At 44.6% G+C, this 20,502-nt stretch overlaps 3 protein-coding genes across 5 annotated transcripts; all 3 read left to right on the forward strand.

Moving 5' to 3' along the window:
* Positions 1-3,470: 3,470 nt before the first annotated feature.
* On the forward strand, positions 3,471-5,690 carry LOC124652708 (universal stress protein PHOS34-like). Its single transcript, XM_047191748.1, has 4 exons — positions 3,471-3,804; positions 3,899-3,987; positions 4,512-4,633; positions 5,303-5,690. Exons 1-4 carry the CDS (start codon positions 3,594-3,596, stop codon positions 5,388-5,390), a joined length of 510 nt encoding a protein of 169 aa, XP_047047704.1. The 5' UTR covers positions 3,471-3,593; the 3' UTR covers positions 5,391-5,690.
* Positions 5,691-6,226: 536 nt separating this feature from the next.
* LOC124651432 (universal stress protein PHOS32-like) lies at positions 6,227-6,867 on the forward strand. Its single transcript, XM_047190531.1, has 3 exons — positions 6,227-6,486; positions 6,571-6,678; positions 6,777-6,867. The coding sequence occupies exons 1-3, from the start codon at positions 6,227-6,229 to the stop codon at positions 6,865-6,867; spliced, it is 459 nt and encodes a 152-aa protein (XP_047046487.1).
* A 3,038-nt stretch (positions 6,868-9,905) lies between these two features.
* Positions 9,906-19,497, forward strand: LOC124658347 (pentatricopeptide repeat-containing protein At4g13650). Of its 3 annotated transcripts, XM_047196702.1 has the most exons (8): positions 9,906-13,864; positions 15,779-15,854; positions 15,975-16,063; positions 17,245-17,565; positions 17,656-17,754; positions 17,842-17,991; positions 18,141-18,219; positions 18,884-19,497. In XM_047196702.1, exon 1 carries the CDS (start codon positions 9,906-9,908, stop codon positions 12,663-12,665), a length of 2,760 nt encoding a protein of 919 aa, XP_047052658.1. In that variant the 3' UTR covers positions 12,666-13,864; positions 15,779-15,854; positions 15,975-16,063; positions 17,245-17,565; positions 17,656-17,754; positions 17,842-17,991; positions 18,141-18,219; positions 18,884-19,497. The 3 variants fall into 3 exon arrangements, with proteins under 3 accessions (XP_047052658.1, XP_047052657.1, XP_047052659.1); XM_047196701.1 differs by having other exon boundaries at positions 18,141-19,497; XM_047196703.1 differs by lacking the exons at positions 15,779-15,854; positions 15,975-16,063 and having other exon boundaries at positions 18,141-19,497.
* The last annotated feature ends 1,005 nt before the right edge of the window (positions 19,498-20,502 follow it).

Below are 20,502 nucleotides of genomic sequence, written 5' to 3' on the forward strand. Positions count from 1 at the left end.
ACGGGTGGTCGACCAGGAAGTTGATGCCGGATGCACACAAGTGAGGACATAGTGTGCAGAAAAGACATGTGTTGATATATGGGGCAGTCTAAAGATCCTAGAGAGCTATCGGGTGTAACAGGCCCGGCCAGAGGATGGTCGGGTGTTACACTTATCCCATCGCTCTCCACCCCCTTGCCCTATCCTTCTTTGTCCTCTCCCAACCGCTCGTCGTCTTCACCCCGTAACCCCCCTCCCTAAAATTCCTCTCTACTCTCTCTCTCTCTCTCTTCACGGGGCGCCATAGCCTACACCAGGGGCCGAGATAAATTAGGTGGGAGCATGCATGGCCTATAGAGTGTCCACGGCGCCACCAGATTCTGCAAGTGGCCATGGTGGCGGTGCTCAAGTGGTGGGAGGCATTGCTCCCCTCAGTGGTCTGCGCGGCTCCCAAAGTGCGGCCCTCGATGCTCCCATCGTCCATTGGAGTTGTTGCAGAGGGTCATGTGTGCTGCTACCACCACACCACCACAGGATTCGCCAAGTGATCATGGCAGCACTACACAAGTGGTGGGAGGCGTTGCTTCCATCGAAGGCCGTTGTTGCTTCCAAGGGTAGCCTTCGATGCTCCCATCATCCGCCGGTGGTGCTGCCGGTTGGATGCTGCAAAGGGAGTGTGGTGTTACAATCGGTGGTGTGCGGTAGTGCTACAGAGGGCCGTCGGTGTTGTTGCAAGGGTACATGACGGAGCTGGAGGAGGAGCAAGCGACATTGCTGCAAGTCGGACTCATGAATGTTGCAAGTGGGGGGGGGGAGTCGATGCTATTAAAGGTGGGCGGTGGTGCTACAAGGGGCCGTCGTCTTTTTCTGCAAGGGTGGATGCCGGAGATGAGGGCGGAGCAGGCGACATTTCTACAACACGAAATCAGGGATGTTGCAAGAGGGGAGAGATGGTGCCACCAGTGGTGTGTGCTGGTGCTACATGGGACCAAAAGCATTGTTGCAATTGTTGCAACGTAGACGGCAGTGTTGCTGCACCCGCGATGTCACGTTGAGTTATGCGAGTTTGGTCGTGGCCTACAGAGGGGCGACTCTGGCGTGCATGGAGGGGATGCGCGGCGTGGGGAGAGCTGATTGCGCGTAATTAACACGTCCGTTGGGAACCCCAAGAGGAAGGTATGATGCGCACAGCAGCAAGTTTTCCCTCAGAAAGAAACCAAGGTTTATCGAACCAGGAGGAGCCAAGAAGCACGTTGAAGGTTGATGGCAGCGGGATGTAGTGCGGCGCAACACCGGGGATTCCGGCGCCAACGTGGAACCTGCACAACACAACCAAAGTACTTTGCCCCAACGAAACGAGTGAGGTTGTCAATCTCACCGGCTTGTTGTAACAAAGGATTAGATGTATAGTGTGGATGATGATTGTTTGCGAAAACGAGTAGAACAAGTATTGCGGATTGTATTCGATGTAAAAGAATGGACCGGGGTCCAGAGTTCACTAGAGGTGTCTCTCCCATAAGATAAATAGCATGTTGGGTGAACAAATTACAGTTGAGCAATTGACAAATAAAGAGAGCATGACAATGCACATACATGATATGATGAATATTGTGAGATTTAATTGGGCATTACGACAAAGTACATAGACCGCTATCCAGCATGCATCTATGCCTAAAAAGTCCACCTTCGAGTTATCATCCGAACCCCTTCCGGTATTAAGTTGCAAAACAACGAGACAATTGCATTAAGTATGGTGCGTAATGTAATCAATAACTACATCCTCGGACATAGCATCAATGTTTTATCCCTAGTGGCAACGAGACATCCACAACCTTAGAACTTTCTGTCACTTGTCCCGGATTTAATGGAGGCATGAACCCACTATCGAGCATAAATACTCCCTCTTGGAGTTAAGAGTAAAAACTTGGCCGAGCCTCTACTAATAACGGAGAGCATGCAAGATCATAAACAACACATAGGTAATAGATTGATAATCAACATAACATAGTATTCTCTATCCATCGGTTCCCGACAAACACAACATATAGCATTACAGATAGATGATCCTGATCATGTTAGGTAGCTCACAAGATCCGACAATGAAGCACATGAGGAGAAGACAACCATCTAGCTACTGCTATGGACCCATAGTCCAGGGGTGAACTACTCACTCATCACTCCGGAGGCGACCATGGCGGTGAAGAGTCCTCCGGGAGATGATTCCCCTCTCCGGCAGGGTGCCGGAGGTGATCTCCGAATCCCCCGAGATGGGATTGGCGGCGGCGGCGTCTCGGTAAGGTTTTCCGTATCGTGGCTCTCGGTGCTCGGGGGTTTCGCGACGAAGACCTTAAGTAGGCGGAAGGGCGGAGTCGGAGGGGTCACGGGGGCCCCACACGGCAGGGCCGCGCGGGCCCCTCCTGGGCCGCGCCGCCCTAGTGTGGCGGCGCCCCGTGGCCCCACTTCGTCTTCTCTTCGGTCTTCTGGAAGCTTCGTGGCAAAATAGGCCCCTGGGCGTTGATTTCGTCCAATTCCGAGAATATTTCTTTTGTAGGATTTCTGAAACCAAAAACAGCAGAAAACAGACAACTGGCTCTTCGGCATCTCGTTAATAGGTTAGTGCCGGAAAATGCATAAATACGACATATAATGTGTATAAAACATGTAGATATCATCAATAATGTGGCATGGAACATAAGAAATTATCGATACGTCGGAGACGTATCAAGAGCATGCAGCATAAGCGATGCCACAATGGGTTCTCCGGCGAAGCCGGCGGCGGGGTTCTCCGGTGAAGCCCGTGGCGGGGTCCTGCGGCGAGGGTTTTCCTATGACGCCATGGACGAATTCTCCGCCGACGGCCTTGGGTCACAGGAGGAGCAACGCCCGTACGGGGTGGAGAAGAGAGCGGTTGTGCGGCATCAACATGTGCTGGGAGGAGCTGATAGTTTCTCGTTGACTTTTTTGAGGTTTCCTCTTTTTGGGATGAAGGACATGTACGTGTCTGTCCGTGGAGGCGGGATCGGGAGATGTTATACGCCAGGGAAGCTCAACACGTACGTGGAAAAAGGTTCGCTCGACATTGACATCTTTTCTTTTTGGATATTTATTGAAGTCCTTTTTTAAAATTGTTATTTGGCCAACTTGACACACAACTGAAATAGCATTTTTTTTTTTAGATGAACTGAAATAGCATTATGAGGACATAAAACGCATCTTCGATGTAGCAAGTTGAACCGACGTACAAAGCACTCCCAGCGGCCAGTGCCCCATGTTTATACTCAAACGAAGCGCCCCCTGTTTGGACGTCTACGTCAGTCCACCTATCTCCATGACAAATGGGAGTTCCAGCCACCCAGCCAAGCACATGATTGGCCGACTGCCGACGAAGTTGTCGATGAGGAATCCAGCTTTGACAGGCAAAGCCGGCGGCGGAATACAACGCACCGGCCACCAGTTTCGCGCCCCTGGCCCCACCTGTCAGAGCATGTTATTAGGAGGAAGTACACGCAGCTGCGCGTGCATTCCAGAACCTAGACTCGTCGACACTCGAGAGACCGCGAGGATTTGCGTGCCGTGTCACACGAGAGAAAGCCAAAGCTTGGGTGGGTGGAGCCATGGCCGAGGAAGCGGGAGCGTCGGCGGCGCCGGTGGGCGGGGATGGGAAGATGACCATGGTGGTCGGGGTGGACGAGAGCGAGCACAGCTACTACGCGCTGCAGTGGACGCTTCTCCATTTCTTCTCGCCCGGCCAGGTGCAGCTGTACCGCCTCGTCGTCGTCACCGCCAAGCCCACTGCAGCCTCAGCCGTCGGCCTCGCCGGACCAGGTGATTTTCACTCCCGCGTTTCCAAATTGGGGATTAATTGGGTTCGATCGAATTTATATGGACAATTAGTCAATCGCGGTTCGATTTTAACTAGGTGCCGCGGATGTGCTGCCGATGGTGGAGGCGGACCTGAAGCGGAGCTCGCTGCGTGTCATCGGCAAGGCCAAGGAACTCTGCGCGCAGGTAGGTTTCTAACAAGCATATTATATTTCTCGATGATTGTTTTCTGTACTACTTGGTGCGTGATTGGGACATCCTAATCCTAGTACTCTAGTAGTGTAGGTGTAGCTAAGAGCATGGAAGAGTTCGTTATGACAGATGAGTACCAACAAGGTAATCTAGATATGACATGCTCAAATCAATTGAATAATCGCACAGCAGGACTGGAACGGCCCCTGCCATCTTGGCGATTTCTTCTACTAATACAAAACGACACAAGCTTAGGTGTGTGTTCCAGAAATAAGACAGTTCTACGCGAATGGTCTTGAGCCTTGACTATTGCTTTAAGTTACATCAGGGGAGCCCATAAGCTAGCAGCTTAATTACCTGACTGAACTCAAATAAGGGAGCGACGATAACTGTTGAACACATCCGAATCTAACCAAGAGGCGTGCACACTTATTTGTTTTCCTTCTTCAGACTATGCACGCTGGTTTCGATCATCATGATTCTTGCTTATCATAAACCTGACGATGATTTTGCTGCAGGTGAGCGACGCTGTCTTTGAAGTGGTGGAAGGAGATGCGAGGAACGTCCTCTGCGAGGCGGTCGAAAGGCATCATGCTGAGATGTTGGTTGTGGGCAACCATGGCTATGGAGCAATCAAAAGGTATTGCCACATTTTCTACCTGTGTGCTCTGTTCTCCCCTGTTTTTCATATAGGCCTGGCACCTTAGTAGTAGTAGTCTAATTCCTGTGGAAAAAAAATCCATGAATTAGTGTTGTCGTCTCGGTTAGTATACTTTCATTTGCATTGTTTTGAGCATGTATTGCCTCCTTCCAAAAATGTAATTTAGCTTTCCAAAACTATTACATTTGGGAAACGGAGGTAGTATTTTTAGCGTCTATATAGTACAGACAGTAGTACAAGACGAAAACTGAAGGCCGTTGGACACTATGTTCAGACTATAAATGTATTTTGGTAGACATCACGATTTTCTTCAGTTCATCTCGATGGAATAACTTCAGTGTCTATTCAAACAGTCTGCAATAGTTGCTTCTGCAAAAAGTGACACATGCTTGGTGAAGATCATGTGAATCCTAGATCAAATCATCTTTGCCTTTCTGAATTCACTTCGGATAGTGTCTCTAGTGATGACACGTGATAAGACTAGACTAGAATTCGCCGGGCTATGATTTCTGCTAACCTAAAAGATGACCAAACGTGCTTATTATACCTCAGTGTTCAAAACAAAAATAATACTAACTGGTCTTGCTTCGAATTGTCCATATGAGCACTGTTCATTTGCATCATTGACTTTGCTGAACTTTGCTGCAGGGCTGTTCTTGGAAGTGTGAGCGATTACTGCACCCATCACGCGCACTGCACGGTGATGATTGTGAAGAAGCCAAAGCACAAGCACTGAGCAAAGCCCCAGCATTGCCTTGTCGCTGAACCACCCAGTGATCAGTATTCATCGTTGGACCCTGTGATCAGTATTGTTGTTACGTATGTATATATTGCCAGATTGTGCATCTGGGTGAATAAATGGACCCTGGATACCACATGTATAGTTAGCCAGCTCCTTTGCCCCTGCAAGATCAGGATTAAGAAGGTCAATAATCGATGTGCCTTGCGCACATCAGAACAATGTCTTTTGTGATGCATCATGCATGCAATGCAATTATTCAGTATGTAATGTGATCAATACTGAAAGTTCCATACAGTGGACATGTGTGTATATTGTCTCTACTTGGAAACTAGTACTATCTCTGTTCATAAAAGTATGTCGCAAAATTCTCTAAATTTAGATATACCTAGACACTCTTTAATGTATAGATACATTCGTATTTAGACAATCTCCAACAATTTTTTATAATTTGCCACACTTTTTTTTATGGGTGGAGGGGGAGTATAACTTTTATGAAGTTCAGTTATTTACTTTTCTCGAGAAGAAAGGAAGAAAATTTGACAGCCACAGGACGCGTCGGCGCTTCCCGCGCTCCTGGTTCTCCTCTCAACCGCTGGCCCAACCTCCCTGTGGCATAAGTAGCTCCCCGTCCTCCGCCATTCCTCCCGTTTTCTTCATCGTCAAAGCCAACCAAATTCCGGCCACTACCACGTACATTAACGCAAGGAGACATGGCGGCGGAGGCAGAGTCCCTTATCACAGTGGAGCATGCAGAGGCCTCCACGGCGCCGGTGCCTGCGAAGATGGAATCGGCCGGCGGCGGGAAACCGGCGGCGAGCGGGAAGCCGGCGATGGTTCTTGGGATCGACGACAGCGAGCACAGCTACTACGCGCTGGAGTGGACGATGCACCACTTCTTCGCCCCAGGCCAGACGCAGCAGTACCACCTCGTCGTGGTCAGCGCCAAGCCGCCCGCCGCCGCCGTCATCGGCATCGCCGGCATCGGCACCGCCGAGCTGCTCCCGAGGGTGGAGCTCGACCTCAAACGCGCCTCCGCGAGAGTCATCGAAAAGGCCAAGGAGCACTGCTCCCATGTACGTATATATCTACTGTGCTTCGTCGGATCGAGGAGACATCTATTGTTTGTTTGTCGATCGGCATGCCATAAATAAGCTATGCAGGTCACGGACGTGAGCTATGAAGTGAAGGAGGGGGACGCGAGGAATGTGCTGTGCGAGGCGGTCGAGAGGCACCATGCGGACATGCTCGTCGTGGGCAGCCATGGCTACGGGGCATTCAAAAGGTTTGTTTCCTGCTACCTTTTCCCTAATTTGTACTCTGTTTTTTCTAGACATGCAAATTATTAACACTTCTGCATGCAAAAATGATGAATTCTTGCAGGGCAGTCCTTGGGAGCGTGAGCGACTACTGCACCCACCACGCGCACTGCACCGTCATGATAGTCAAGAAGCAAAAGCACCACAAGAAATAATCTGAGCATTGGGGTTACGTTGGGGGTTCCATTCAAAAGAAGCCTGAACATTTTACGAGACCCGCTGATAAATTAGGAGCATAAAATTGGCATTCCACAGATATAGTACTATTGTTGCCTATCCAAGTTACCGTGTCTTGATGTGTGTGTTTAGGTCGGAATAAAAATGCAGCTTAGAGTTTCAGGCCCTCTTTAATTCAGAAGATTTTCATAGGGATTTTGGGATATTGGAGTACTCTTAGAATTTTTTTCCTTCTATATAGGATGTTTAATTTGTAAGATCAAATCATATAGGAAATTTTACAGGAATTTTGTCACTACATTTTATTGAAAGTTTCCATGCGCTCGAAGCATTTGAAAAAACGTCATTCGCTTCACATGTGATGTAATCAAACAAACACTGGTGCAAAAATAATCATGTAGGATTCAGTGAGCATGACATTGTAATCATGTAACTATTTTAGACCAACTGTCAAAGTTTATCAGTAGGCAATGAAGTTACATCAGATCGAATAAACCGAAACATTAGTGACCAACAATAATATTGATGAACTCTAAAGTTATGTCAAAGCACTCTAAAGTTGCCGTCTGTAGCTACGTCATCAATCGTATCCGGTATCTCGATGTTTTTCCATGTACCTAACAAATAAGTCGTAAATGATCATACCACACAAGTCTTAACTAATCTCTTTATGTTTTGAATAGTCGTATGAGCTGCTAATAAAATAGACATTTGGAGATCTTGGTCCATCTGGTTCCATGTGATTTGTGTATGAGTCATTCTATGGTTCAAATACATACAACAGAAATTCAATACTCCCTCCGGATAATATAAATACTTGTCGCGGGTTCACTAAACCTAGACAGAATTTTAGTGTACATTTTACCAAAAAAATGCGACAAGTATTTATGGTCGGAGGGAGTAGATATGTTCAAAGTTGGCGAAGAATTATTTCAGTATATTCAAATTTTAGGGTAAAAAGTTTGATGTTGTTTTCTTTTTTTATGTTTCTAGTGGCTACAACTTTCTTTGGCATTACTCCAACACCTATCGTTTGCATGCTCATTAAATTATGGTGATATTGAGATTAAACTAGAAAAAGTGTCACTAAGGTATGGTATCTCATGCAATAGGTAAAAAACTATCTTTCTTACTAAGAGATTACCTCCTAGCTAAGAGAATAACCTCTTTTTTTCTTTACGCTATCCTCCACATCATCAATTATACTATGTGGTATTGCTAAGATATGACAATTCTACATGTCCTAAACCAACGCTAAAAATCATCCGATCAACACAATTCGTACAAACAACATTACGATAGTTTTATTTGATATCATTCAATTCCTAATTGCTTTCGGTAAGGTAAGCTTTTTCTAGGTCTAACATCTAGAATATAATTACAAAAAACATGATTACAAAGGACACATCCAAACATAGGACATTTACAGATAAGACCATAAAGAATCTTAGAAATACATCCAGTACCCAAGAAACCTTCCACAACGGAATCCGCCACTACTTATCAGGTTGATGTTGCATTTCTGAAGGACATAATGAAGACATGTAGAGAAGTAACCGAGTCGCCCAAACATACTTGTTGATGGAAATTTCTCTGCATACAACGGAACGTGGAGAAAAAGTTGAATAAGTGGATGACACAAATCTGTATTGCAATATGCACACAAGGCAAAAACACCGCAGACAAGACCAATAGGCCGACGACTAGACCAACCCTAGACAAACCGGAACACAAGCTTAGTGACGACGCATGCCCAGGACTCTTCGACACCATCAACCACGCCACCGAGATGGGGTTGAAGCCGGGCTATTACTAACCACCTGGTATTACAAAACACTAACTTTGTGAACATAGTTAAGTGCAGGTCCAAGTTCCCCACCCCATCCCGTCGCTGGAACGACCAACATAAGAGGCGAGGACTCATCGATTGCCCGCTAGCGCACAAGAGATGGAACTGGAGAAGGTCATAGCCGAAATAGGATTCGTTTAGGCTTAGCTAGAGGAGCAGGTGTTGTAGCAAAACTTATTGCAAAAGAGGGTAAATCGGCCACTGAGACGGAATTGGTAACGTGAATGTCTAACCGCTTTCAACGCCCAGGCACTAAGAGGCATATTTTTAAACGAATAAAAAAGTTTTGCCTTATCCATTAATTATGAAGAAGGTGTTTAGTTAATTAGCGGGAAAACAAGAAGAAAACCACAGAACAACGACAACACCTAGGGGCCAATCCCGCTTGAAACACCACTCAATTAAAACAAGATAACCGTTCATCAATGTAGGAGAGAAGACGCAGATGCCATGACTGGTATGCGAGGAGCAAACACGGGACGCTCGAGCGTAGATGAAGAAGCCAAACCTCTGATGAGCCCTCAACACCATCAAAGTTTCAGGGCCGCAGTCCCGACGTCCAATTATTCCGCCACACCAAACGAACTACCAACACCACCTTTCTAAAACACCATTTTGAGATGGGCGCTAAGAGACATATGATCTTGTATAATCTGCTAGGCTTGCCTAGCCAAGGTAGCGCTAGGGTTTAGTAGGAGACACGGTGGCCGTTTTCCCGTGTTCCTAGAGAGGCAACAACTGCCACATCGACCACCACATGTCAACGACAGAGGGTAACAGAGTGTAACAAATAAATCAATTTTCAAAATGATGTGTGGAAGAGAATTCGACGCAGTGCGTGATGTACGTTTTGCAGCGCCGAAATATTGTGGCTCGGTTGGAGATGCTGTGAACGGAATAGTGCGATGTAACGTGCCCCTCTAGATCCTCACAACTCTGCTCTCCGGCACCAAAATTAATTCCCCAAAAAGCTTCAGCGAGCTCTCTCCCGAGGCCTCCACAGCACGCCGCCGCCGCTTCAGCGCACGCCGCCGTCCTGGCCTCCACCACCATCTCATACCTCGCCGTGCTGCGCGTGTTCCCTCGCGCACGTCAGAGCGCCGGCATATACCAGCCAACGACCAGAACAATGTCCTCCACCGCGTCGCGCCCAAGGTGCTCGGCGAAATGACGCGCCGCGGAGCAGCAACGCTGAACAGGTCGCTCGCTGGATTCCTCGCGCATGAAGAGCCGGAGAAGCTCCTGTCGCTCTTCGCGGCCAAGGTCAGGCAGTGCAGGGGCCTCAGCTCCGTCGATTTCGCTTGCGCCCTGCGTGTGTGCAGGGGCAGCGGCAAGCACTGGCCACTCGTTCCAGGGATCCACGCCAAGGCAATCACGTGCGGTATTGGAGCTGACCGGATCGTCGGCAACCTTCTGATCGATTTTTACGCCAAGAGAGGGCTCGTACAGCGGGCAAGGCAGGTGTTTGAGGAGCTATCTGCCAGGGACAATGTGTCGTGGGTCGCAATGCTGTCAGGATACGCACAGAATGGCCTCGGAGAAGAAGCAGTTGGGCTCTACCACCAGATGCATCGGTCCGGAGTTGCTCCTACGCCTTACGTTCTGTCCAGCGTACTGAGCGCCTGCGCCAAAGCTGAGCTTTTTCAGCAAGGGCGGTTGGTTCATGTCCAAGTCTACAAGCAAGGCTTCAGCTCTGAAACCGTCGTGGGGAATGCGCTTATTGCCCTCTACTTGCGGTTTGGATCTTTTAGCCTGGCGGAAAGAGTGTTCTGGGACATGCCGTGCTGCGACATAGTAACGTTCAATACGCTGATCTCGCGACATGCTCAGTGTGGACATGGTGAGAGTGCTTTGGAGGTATTTGGCAGGATGCGGTTGTCTGGCTGGAAGCCTGATTGTGTGACCATTGCTAGTCTCCTTGCAGCTTGTGCCTCTATTGGGGATCTACATAAGGGCAGGCAGCTCCATTCCTATTTGCTAAAAGCAGGCATGTCTCCAGATTACATAGTTGAAGGCTCACTTCTTGACCTCTATGTGAAATGTGGTCACGTTGACGAAGCTCTTGAGATCTTCAGTTCGGGTGATAGGACAAATGTAGTGCTGTGGAACCTGATGCTTGTTGCATATGGACAGATTACTGATCTAGCGAAATCTTTTGACCTCTTTTGTCGAATGCTAGCTGCAGGGGTACGCCCTAACCAATTCACATACCCATGCTTGTTAAGGACTTGCACTTACACCGGACAAATTAACCTTGGAGAGCAGATTCATTCATTAAGCATAAAGACTGGCTTTGAGTCTGATATGTATGTCAGTGGTGTATTGATAGATATGTACTCTAAACATGGGTGGCTTGATAAAGCTCGGAGAATTCTTGAAATGCTTGAAGCAAAAGATGTGGTCTCGTGGACATCCATGATTGCTGGATACGTGCAACATGAGTTCTGCAAAGAGGCCCTTGGAACATTCAAAGGTATGCAGCTTTTTGGAATCTGGCCGGATAACATAGGGCTAGCAAGTGCTATAAGTGCTTGTGCTGGAATCAAAGCACTGCGTCAGGGTTTGCAGATTCATTCTCGGGTTTATGTGTCTGGTTATTCAGCAGACGTTCCGATTTTGAACGCATTGACAAACCTTTATGCACGTTGTGGAAGAAGCAAAGAGGCTTTGTCTTTATTTGAGGCAATTGAACATAAAGACAACATAACCTGGAATGGACTGGTATCTGGTTTTGCACAAAGTGGTCTATATGAAGAGGCCCTCAAGGTATTTATTAAGATGTATCAAGCAGGTATCAGCTATAACGTGTTCACATTTGTCTCCTCTATTAGTGCTTCAGCTAACCTCGCAGATATAAAACAAGGGAAGCAAATTCATGCTAGAGTTATTAAAACAGGTCACACCTCTGAAACTGAAGTTGCCAATGCATTGGTTTCACTGTATGGGAAATGTGGCAGCATTAAAGATGCCAAGGTGCAGTTCTATGAAATGTCCGAGAAGAATGATGTTTCATGGAATACTATTATTACAAGTTGCTCACAGCATGGATGTGGCCTTGAGGCCTTGCAACTTTTTGATCAAATGAAGGATGAAGGTCTAAAACCAAATGATGTTACCTTCATAGGCGTTTTAGCAGCTTGCAGTCATGTGGGTTTGGTAGAGGAAGGCCTTGGTTACTTCAAATCCATGTCTAGTGTGCATGGAGTGCAGCCAAGACCTGATCATTACGCTTGTGTTGTAGATATTCTTGGACGTGCTGGGCAACTTGACCGGGCAAGGAAATTTGTTGAGGAAATGCCAATTTCAGCTGATGCAATGGTTTGGAGAACACTTCTCAGTGCTTGTAGAGTACACAAGAATATAGAAATCGGAGAGCTTGCAGCCAAGTGTCTTCTGGAGTTAGAGCCTCATGATTCAGCATCATATGTTCTTCTTTCAAATGCATATGCTGTTACTGGGAAGTGGGCACATAGGGATCGGATCAGAAAGGTAATGAAAGAAAGAGGTGTTAGAAAGGAACCCGGCCGTAGCTGGATTGAAGTGAAGAATTTGGTCCATGCGTTCTTTGTTGGTGATCGATTGCACCCGCTGGCTGATCAGATTTACAAATATTTGGCAGAACTAAATGATAGGTTAGAGAAAATAGGATACAAGCAAGAGAATCATTCTCTCTTCCATGAAAAAGAGAAAGAACAAAAGGACCCAACTGTTTTTGTCCATAGTGAGAAGTTAGCTGTGGTTTTTGGATTGATGAGTTTGCCTCCCTCTATGCCCCTTAGAGTGATTAAGAATCTCCGTGTCTGCAACGACTGCCACACTTGGATGAAGTTTACTTCTGAAGTCATGGAAAGGGAAATTGTATTGCGTGATGTGTACAGATTTCACCATTTTAATAATGGCAATTGTTCATGTGGAGATTTCTGGTGAAGTTTGCTGAAGTAGTCAACCTTGAGGACATATGATGGCTGTCCGAATGGACCAGCCAGCGCAGACTAACAACGGATATAGATGCAGGCCTATATGGCTGCTCTGTTAGGGAAGGAATTCTTGTCTTAGGGAGAAATAGTCCAGTGATGACTCCTGCTGGGAGGTTTTACCTCATATCAAAGCTATCCCATCTTTATGGGGCATTTGTTGTTAATGGCTGTGAAGGGACAGTCTTTGCAGGTGATTATATGTGCTGCCATCATTCTCTTGGATAGCTTCATCTCCATGTTTAAGAGGAAGGACTTTTGATACCCCATGATGATTACCCTTACAGAGATGTCTGGCTTAGTGTCCATTCCACTGGTTCATAGTAATCACCCTCTCCCCGTTTCTCTCTTGTCTCAAACTTTCATGGTAGTTATCCTTGCAGAGTACAAAGAACATAGAAATTGGAGAGTTTGCAGCCAAGTATATTCTAGAGTTAGAGCCTCATGATTTGGCATCATGTGTTCTCCTTTCAAATTCATTTGCTGTTACTGGGAAGTGGGCTTGTAGGGATCACATCAGAAAGATGATGAAATACAGGAGTCAGAAAAGAACCTAGCCGTAGCTGAATTGAGTAAAAAATGTGGTTCATGCTTTCTTTGTTGGTCATCGGGTGCACCCATTGGCTGATCACATTTACAAGTATTTGGCTGACCTAAATGATAGGTTAGACATAATAGGGTACATGCAAGAGAATATTTCTCTTCCATGAAAAAGAGAAAGAACAAACAGACCCACTGCTTTGCCCATAGCGAGAAGTTACCTGTCTCTTTTGGATTGATGAGTTTGCCTCCTTCTATGCCCTTTAGAGTGATTAAGAATCTCTGTGTCTGAGTTTCCACACTTGGATGAATTTTACCTCTGAAGTCATGGGAAGAAAATTATATTGCAAGACGTGTACAGGTTTCACCATTTTAACACTGATATTGTTCATGTGGAGACTTCTGGCGAAGTGTGCTGAAGTTAAGTTCATAAAGTGCTCCTCCTGAGGACCCCTACATTTCCATTTGTGTTCATTCAGATGTTACTTCAATCAATTCACGTGTGCACCTCTTTGTTGCAGTGGGGCATGTGTATAACTAACTTAGGAAGCCTGCACAATCAATGCCCCAAGACCAGACAACACTACATAACTGCATATAATTATGGATCAGGTATTGTTGTCTATGACATGCTTGTTTTTTCACCTTTGTTGTCTATGAATCAGGGATTCTGTATGGACCTCTATAACTCTCTTGAAAAGTCCACTTTTCAACCCAGAACTATTGCAGAAGTTCACATTTCAAATCCGAACTCTGCAACCGGTTGTTATTAACTTTTACATCAGTTAACTTTGCCCCATTGACTCAATATCCAGCTGTTTTCTGCTGGCTGAGATGGCATGTGGCAGACAAGTAGCATCAGTTTTACACTTAAGGACCCCTCTAAGTCAACAACTTAATAAGAAAACATAAAAAATCACGAAGTAAAAACATTTTTTAAAACAAAAATTATCATGAAAGTAGGATTTAAAAAAAGATTTACTATTGTACTCATGGAGCCTGGGTACAGTCTAACAGTGACCATGCCGGTGAGCGTTCTCCCATGGACCTCTCTATCAAATCATCACACACTGCTATAACTTCAACAGAGGTTCCTAGAATGAGCCTGGGTATGGTAGCCGGGAGGTGGCTTCGCCACTGCTTTTTCAGTTTGACTCCACGGAAATACTTTATTAAGGAAAAGACAACATTTTTTTTTCAGATTGAGAACTACAAATATTTTAGCTACATGTCATCTGTGGCCTATTGAATCAGGTTTTTGTATTGACTTTTGACCATTTCTTATTAATATTCGTTTTCATTAAATTCTCATTTTTTCTGGTTTTCTTAAATTTTAGTTTTCACTTAAGTTTCTGCTGACATGCCTGTTATGCCACGTGTGTTTCGGTCGGCACAAAACCCACGTGTGTTTCAATAGGGCCAACGAGGTAAAGTGAACTGATTTCTGTTTTGACGTTTGAGGGAAAAAAGTGAACTGATTCAATGGTTCAAGGTTGAAAACAATCAGTTTTAGAGTTCAAGGTTAAAATTGAACTTCAGCAATAGTTCAGGGTTCAAAATTGGATCATCTTTTTTTCTTTCTTTCACTCTTCTGTTTGAGTCAGGGCAAGGCAGTTCATCTAACTGTTCAGGCCCAACTCTGTCCTGCATTGCGAGTAAGCGCTTCGACCGAAGAGAATGGGTAATGGGGTAGGATTATTTAGCAGTCAGTGTCAGTCTCAGTCTCCGAAAATGAATTAAGGGTGGGAGATTATAGATCCATGTAATGCAGTATTTGAGTACCAGATATTATCGTCATATCCTGCCTAATTTTTATTGTGCTTTCGGGGTTCGTTAGTTGAACCTTGAGGTTTGAATATCCCCTCGGTAATAGTAGTATGCATTAGTTGAAGATTGCTATGATATGGTAAATGCACCTTTCAGTTACAAAAAGTTCCAAAACTTTTCCTCCACTAACAGTTTTCCCTCTCTCCACCACTGGCAAGTAGACAATGATTAGTGAATGGTGGCAAAATGTATGTGAAGTCAATGATTCACAAATGTAAATAACCACATTTTGAATATTATAATGCCTTGGAAATCTCGTACGGATGGGATTTGCATATAAAATAATTCAGTTAGAACAGTATTTAAAAAATGTAATTAACTAACTGTAGTGAAACGGCAAGCTTTATTCCATGTGTTATTGCAGAAGTAGGTCATCTGCTACTCCTCAGTCCCAAAATGTAAGGCGTCCTTTGTTTTTGCTGGTCAACAACCTACAAATTTGACTATGTTTTGTACTTATAATATGTCCACAAAATTAGTGTGTATATATATATAATTGAAATAAAAGTATTTGCAAGACAAATACAACTATACCATTTATACATTCTCATCCCATACAATTTGGTATATATTACTGGTCAAAGTCATGCCTCAAAGACCATGCAAAGTATAGCACTCCTTACATTTTGGGGCAGAGGGAGTATAAGGTTTACATGTTCCATCCTCAAGACACATCAACCTTCCAACATAAATATCCAGATAACCGCACAATGCACGCAAGCTTCATACAACAGATGAAGAATATAACCTGCAGAGTTTGCCACCATTGCCATAGGTATGTGGCACCATAATTTCCAGTTCCCGTGCGTTGCTTGCAGCAACAATTTCCCGTGCTTCCTTAACGAGGGAAGCAAGAGTCCTCATAGGTTTGGTTGTTGTTTCACCATCTTCACAGAGGGCAAAAACCATGGAGCCGTCAAGAAGAAACATAATCTTGGAAGCACTAGACAATGATTCCATCAAGCTATCAAGGTCTTCCTTTAGGTATGTGCCTTGGTGTTTCATCATTGATATGACCATTCTGCTGGTAAGCTTCATTATTCTCAGGCAGTTGGCCGTTGTTTCACAATTGTTAGATACCATCTCCTTGAGCTTCCTCGGAAAACTAGGTGGGTCAAACTCAAGAGCCAAATCTTGATCTCCACTGATGAACCTGTCGCAAACTGTCACACACAGAGATAAGAGGGCTATCAACAGTTTGCGGTCCTCGTTTCGCTCATCATTTTTCTGATGAGAGAAAGAGCTCTTGTGGTGGCCAATATCTTTTGAACCACCACCATTTTGGCCCTCTATGTCTGCATGTGGTGAGGAAAAACTAGGTCCATCTGCTACTGTTCCTGTTTGTGTTGCTTCTCCTGGAAGTATTTCGTTGAGCACCTGCAGACAGTAGATTTTTTTATTTTTTATTTGACAAGGGTATGTAGTCAATTCTAGGAGAGGATCATCCTATTATATGTGTACTTTGGAAAGGGTCATAATGTACACGCACCTACTTACGCACCATGAACCATCAGATAAAATACATCTATATGGCTATATGGTCAACATAAGTGTAGGTATGAAAATGTGTTATACATAGAATATATGATTTTCAGATATATTTATTCTCAATTTTATAGACAGAACCCATATGATTTACTTCTAAATTTATTTAACTCCACAAAGGTATATCATCAAACTAGTCTTTATCAAAGATAAAAAAAATTCCCTTTTGAGTTAGAAATTTCGATTACACTTTATTGTGTACCAAACGTCAAATATGGTGAACCTTGATGCAATTATTCAATGATTATGTCTTACATATAGATTACCTTTGGCATCACCTGGGTCATGTCTTTCTTAAGTTTCTTGAGACATTCATCATCCTTGGTGCCATGGCTACATAGATGCTGTAGGATTTCAGCTGCTCTAATTCTGTATGTCTTGTTCTTGGCATTTAGAAGTATTTTGATGAGGCTACCCACAAAATCACCAGTTACTTGTAAGATGATCGTGGCATGAATGCCACCTTCGAAAGATAACATGGCCAGTGCTTCACCTGCTAACATTCTGGTGTTGTACTTGTTATCATCAGTAAAGATGTCTACCAGCATCTGGATAAATTCTTTTCTGCTTTTGCTGTCCATGGATAGTTGTGTGAGAATGCCCATGGCTTGTTTCTGCAGCTCTGCTTCGCATTTGTCGCACTGGAGAATCCTCTCCATGGTGCTGATTGCTTCCTTGTTGTTTGAGATCTCGCGCCGCAGCTTGCGCCCAGTCTCTCCTGGACAAGACCCAAGCTGACGCATTACTTTCAGTGATTTCTCTACTATGTCGGACCATGCACCATGATCGATGTGGTGGAGTAGGTCTGATGTGACAGGCGCCATAATCTTGCGGAGCAGACCTTTGGTACTGCTCATGACTCTGCAGTTGTTCTCATCGGCTGCTAACTTCCGGATGATAAGAAGGCCTTGCAGTAGCAGCTCCTTGTAGGCATTCTCAAGGTAATAGTCATCACTGTCTGATGTTAACAGATACTGAGCTTCCTGCTGCCAGTCTTGCTCATATCTCTCGACTAACCAGCCTCTCTGCAGATATGGCTCAAGTAGACGGTATTCTTCAAATGTCTCAATCAGCGAAGATATGCATTGGATCCCTCGTGGGAACTGTTCCAAACGGATGTCGCCAGCAAGGTGCGCCACTATCCTTGCAGCATGCTCTCTTGTCTCTCTATCATATGGACTTCTTGAATCCAGCACCCGCAACAACTTTTGGAGCAGGTGGTGGCTAGATGATGCCGATGAACCAATCAGCAGCTGTTTGATCAGTGTGAGCTGCCCCAAGGGCGTTGACTGCCACAAGAGCATGCCCAGGATCCTTGCCCCGGAGAGAAAGCAGCCAGATGATTCCGACTTCATGAGTCCCACAGCGTATGTGACCAGGTTCCTTCCATTGGCGAAAGATGGGTCCTTCTCACATCCGATCCTGGTCTCACGCAAGTAGTTCGCAACTGAAGTTTGTGCCTGATCCCCAAACTCATATTCTTCAGCCACTTTTTTCACAATCTTCCTTCCTGCAGATACATAGGTGAGCCTATAGAAGAAGAGTAGACCCTGGACCAGAGCTATCAAGTACAAGGCATCCATCGCCGCCTTCAGGTTCGCTTTATCGATATCCCCATCAGCATTACCGTAGTCATGCTGTACCAGACGCCACAGCGAAATCCCAGTAGAAATGTACAGCCCACACGTATATAGGATAACTATAGGGAGCAGCACAGTTATGAACACCAGGGATCGGACGACTGCCATTACAGCGCGTGCTACCATGTATGCCCCCATGAGTGCAATTGACAACTCATGGGGAGGCTCAATGCTCAGTGCACTACTGAGTAAGGCCATGTACGAATGCCTGCTGTTGCTTACGCTTTCCCCCAGAATGACTTCAAAAGCCCTGTTGCATGATCCAGTGCAGTCAGGAAAAAGGTGTCCCGGAAATATGTAGTTAGTAAATCTGTAGTGACGAGAAATCTGGTGAAAACTACCAGATCAATGAAACCATATTTTAGTAGTTTTCCTCGTTTCTAAAAATAAATAAAATGGGTTACTATTTTCTTAATTTTTTTTAAAGTAGCAGTAATCTGGAGCTTCAAACTTGACCTAGTTCGGAACATAAAATTTTGGCAAACAATGAAATATATGATGTTGAGCATCGAACAATCACTGTCCATTCATATCCCCACAAATTCAGTTGTCTTGATCTTGAAATTTTACATGTCTATAGAATATCTTCACAATGTATGAAGATGCCTATGTTTTGTAGTGTGCCACACCCACCCTCCTATATGCCATCCGGCGCTCCAGCAGCGGCGTTTTACCTCCAGCGCGAGACAAACACTCATCTGCTCTCCTTTCTCGACAAGTCGGCATGGCTTCCCCACTTGGATGACCCTTCTTGGCCCTCGGCATGGGAGATCTGCAGTGGAGGCTGTGGATGTAGCTTCCAAGTTCTCTAGGAGTTACACTTCGATCACTATTCGTCTGCCTGCTTGCTCGTGAGGTTGAATTCGACAACTCGAAGGCAAAGATTCAACCTTGGCTACCTGCTTGGTGACTACTTGTAGTTGGTAGTTTCTTGGAGAAGGCGACGCTTTAGGATGCTTATAATAGCCCATATACACACTCGATAAAAAGTATATGTCTGACTAGGCCGCGCAGAACCCAAATCTGTGTTCTTGGGGACTTGAACCTGGGTGGCTAGGTTGTACATCTACTTCCCTAACCAAGTGAGTTAGGCTCACTTCTTGAGTGGGGTCTTTAAGAACAACCTTGGCGCTAGGAAAATGTCAACCACCTCGCTTACACCTAGCGGTTTTTTCCAACCTTTTGGTACTAATTCCTTCTGAGATTGCTTTTGTTCTCTGTATATACCACAATGTTCTGCTCACAACTCTTTGATTCATTATTTGATTCTCATGGAATTTGATTCTTTGATCTGTAATGTGTATACGGCATGCGTATAAGATGTAAGTTGTTTGTGGCTTTCATTTTCTAAATTTCACAACTATGACCTCTGGACGGCGATGCCCTTGTTTCTGGTGTCTAAGGGGTCACATGATTTAGGTGGTGCTACTACATTTTTTTTGTGCTACTACATATTTTTTATACTGGATGTTGATACTATAAATTAGTTAATTCTCGGCCAACAGAGAGAATACTATATTAATTTATACTTGATACACAAACTGTTAAAACACATTGAACATTTATATTTATATGATAAATTGTAAGATCGGCTGAGAATGAGACAGAAGTTCCCCTATTACAACACGTGAACATTGTTTCAAAAATGTTTGAACAAATTTGCGAAATCAAAGAATTATTATTTAATTCTCAGTTGACTGAGACAATGCTACGTATTCTTGCACTAAAAGAATGAATTATTACAACACACTGAACATTGTTTAGAACTGTAGGAACAAATTTGTTAAAATAACTCAGTCGCCTAAAATGTAGGCACACCATTTTTTTTTTCTTATAAATGGTCAGTACTTTGGCACATAGAGAGGTTAGAGATGCTACATGTTTTTCTTAGAGGTTATTTTACAGTAAATAGTTACACGTCTACTTTTTTTTCCATTCCTACGGTAGGGCTATTAAATTTCACTAATACAAGACTTTAAAGATGAATCATCTATTAATATGTACGAAAAATTACAGTTTTCAGTATGTCCTTTTGACGAATCTAGTGATAATTGCATACATATTAGTAAAGTATACTTGGTCAAAGTCTTCACTCAACTGAAACTAATACACCCTACAAGTGGACAGTTGCCAGTGGGCATGAAGCGAGTATAATATATCTTTGCAAATATAGAAAATTCTAAGATGCACATCATGTTTATCAAGTTGGGCCTGTAGATACAGGAGCCTGTCAAACTG

This window comes from Lolium rigidum, chromosome 5 (assembly GCF_022539505.1).
Source record: "Lolium rigidum isolate FL_2022 chromosome 5, APGP_CSIRO_Lrig_0.1, whole genome shotgun sequence".
NCBI classification, from domain to species: Eukaryota; Viridiplantae; Streptophyta; class Magnoliopsida; order Poales; family Poaceae; genus Lolium; species Lolium rigidum.

Coding starts and splice junctions, on each gene's coding strand:
- LOC124652708 (XM_047191748.1), top strand. CDS start 3,594: ATGGCCGAGGAAGCGGGAGCGTCGGCGGCGCCGGTGGGCGGGGATGGG. Junction 3,988..4,511: donor CCAAGGAACTCTGCGCGCAG/GTAGGTTTCTAA, acceptor ATTTTGCTGCAG/GTGAGCGACGCTGTCTTTGA. Junction 4,634..5,302: donor GGCTATGGAGCAATCAAAAG/GTATTGCCACAT, acceptor ACTTTGCTGCAG/GGCTGTTCTTGGAAGTGTGA.
- LOC124651432 (XM_047190531.1), top strand. CDS start 6,227: ATGGTTCTTGGGATCGACGACAGCGAGCACAGCTACTACGCGCTGGAG. Junction 6,487..6,570: donor CATGTACGTATATATCTACT/GTGCTTCGTCGG, acceptor CACGGACGTGAG/CTATGAAGTGAAGGAGGGGG. Junction 6,679..6,776: donor GGCTACGGGGCATTCAAAAG/GTTTGTTTCCTG, acceptor GAATTCTTGCAG/GGCAGTCCTTGGGAGCGTGA.
- LOC124658347 (XM_047196701.1), top strand. CDS start 9,906: ATGACGCGCCGCGGAGCAGCAACGCTGAACAGGTCGCTCGCTGGATTC.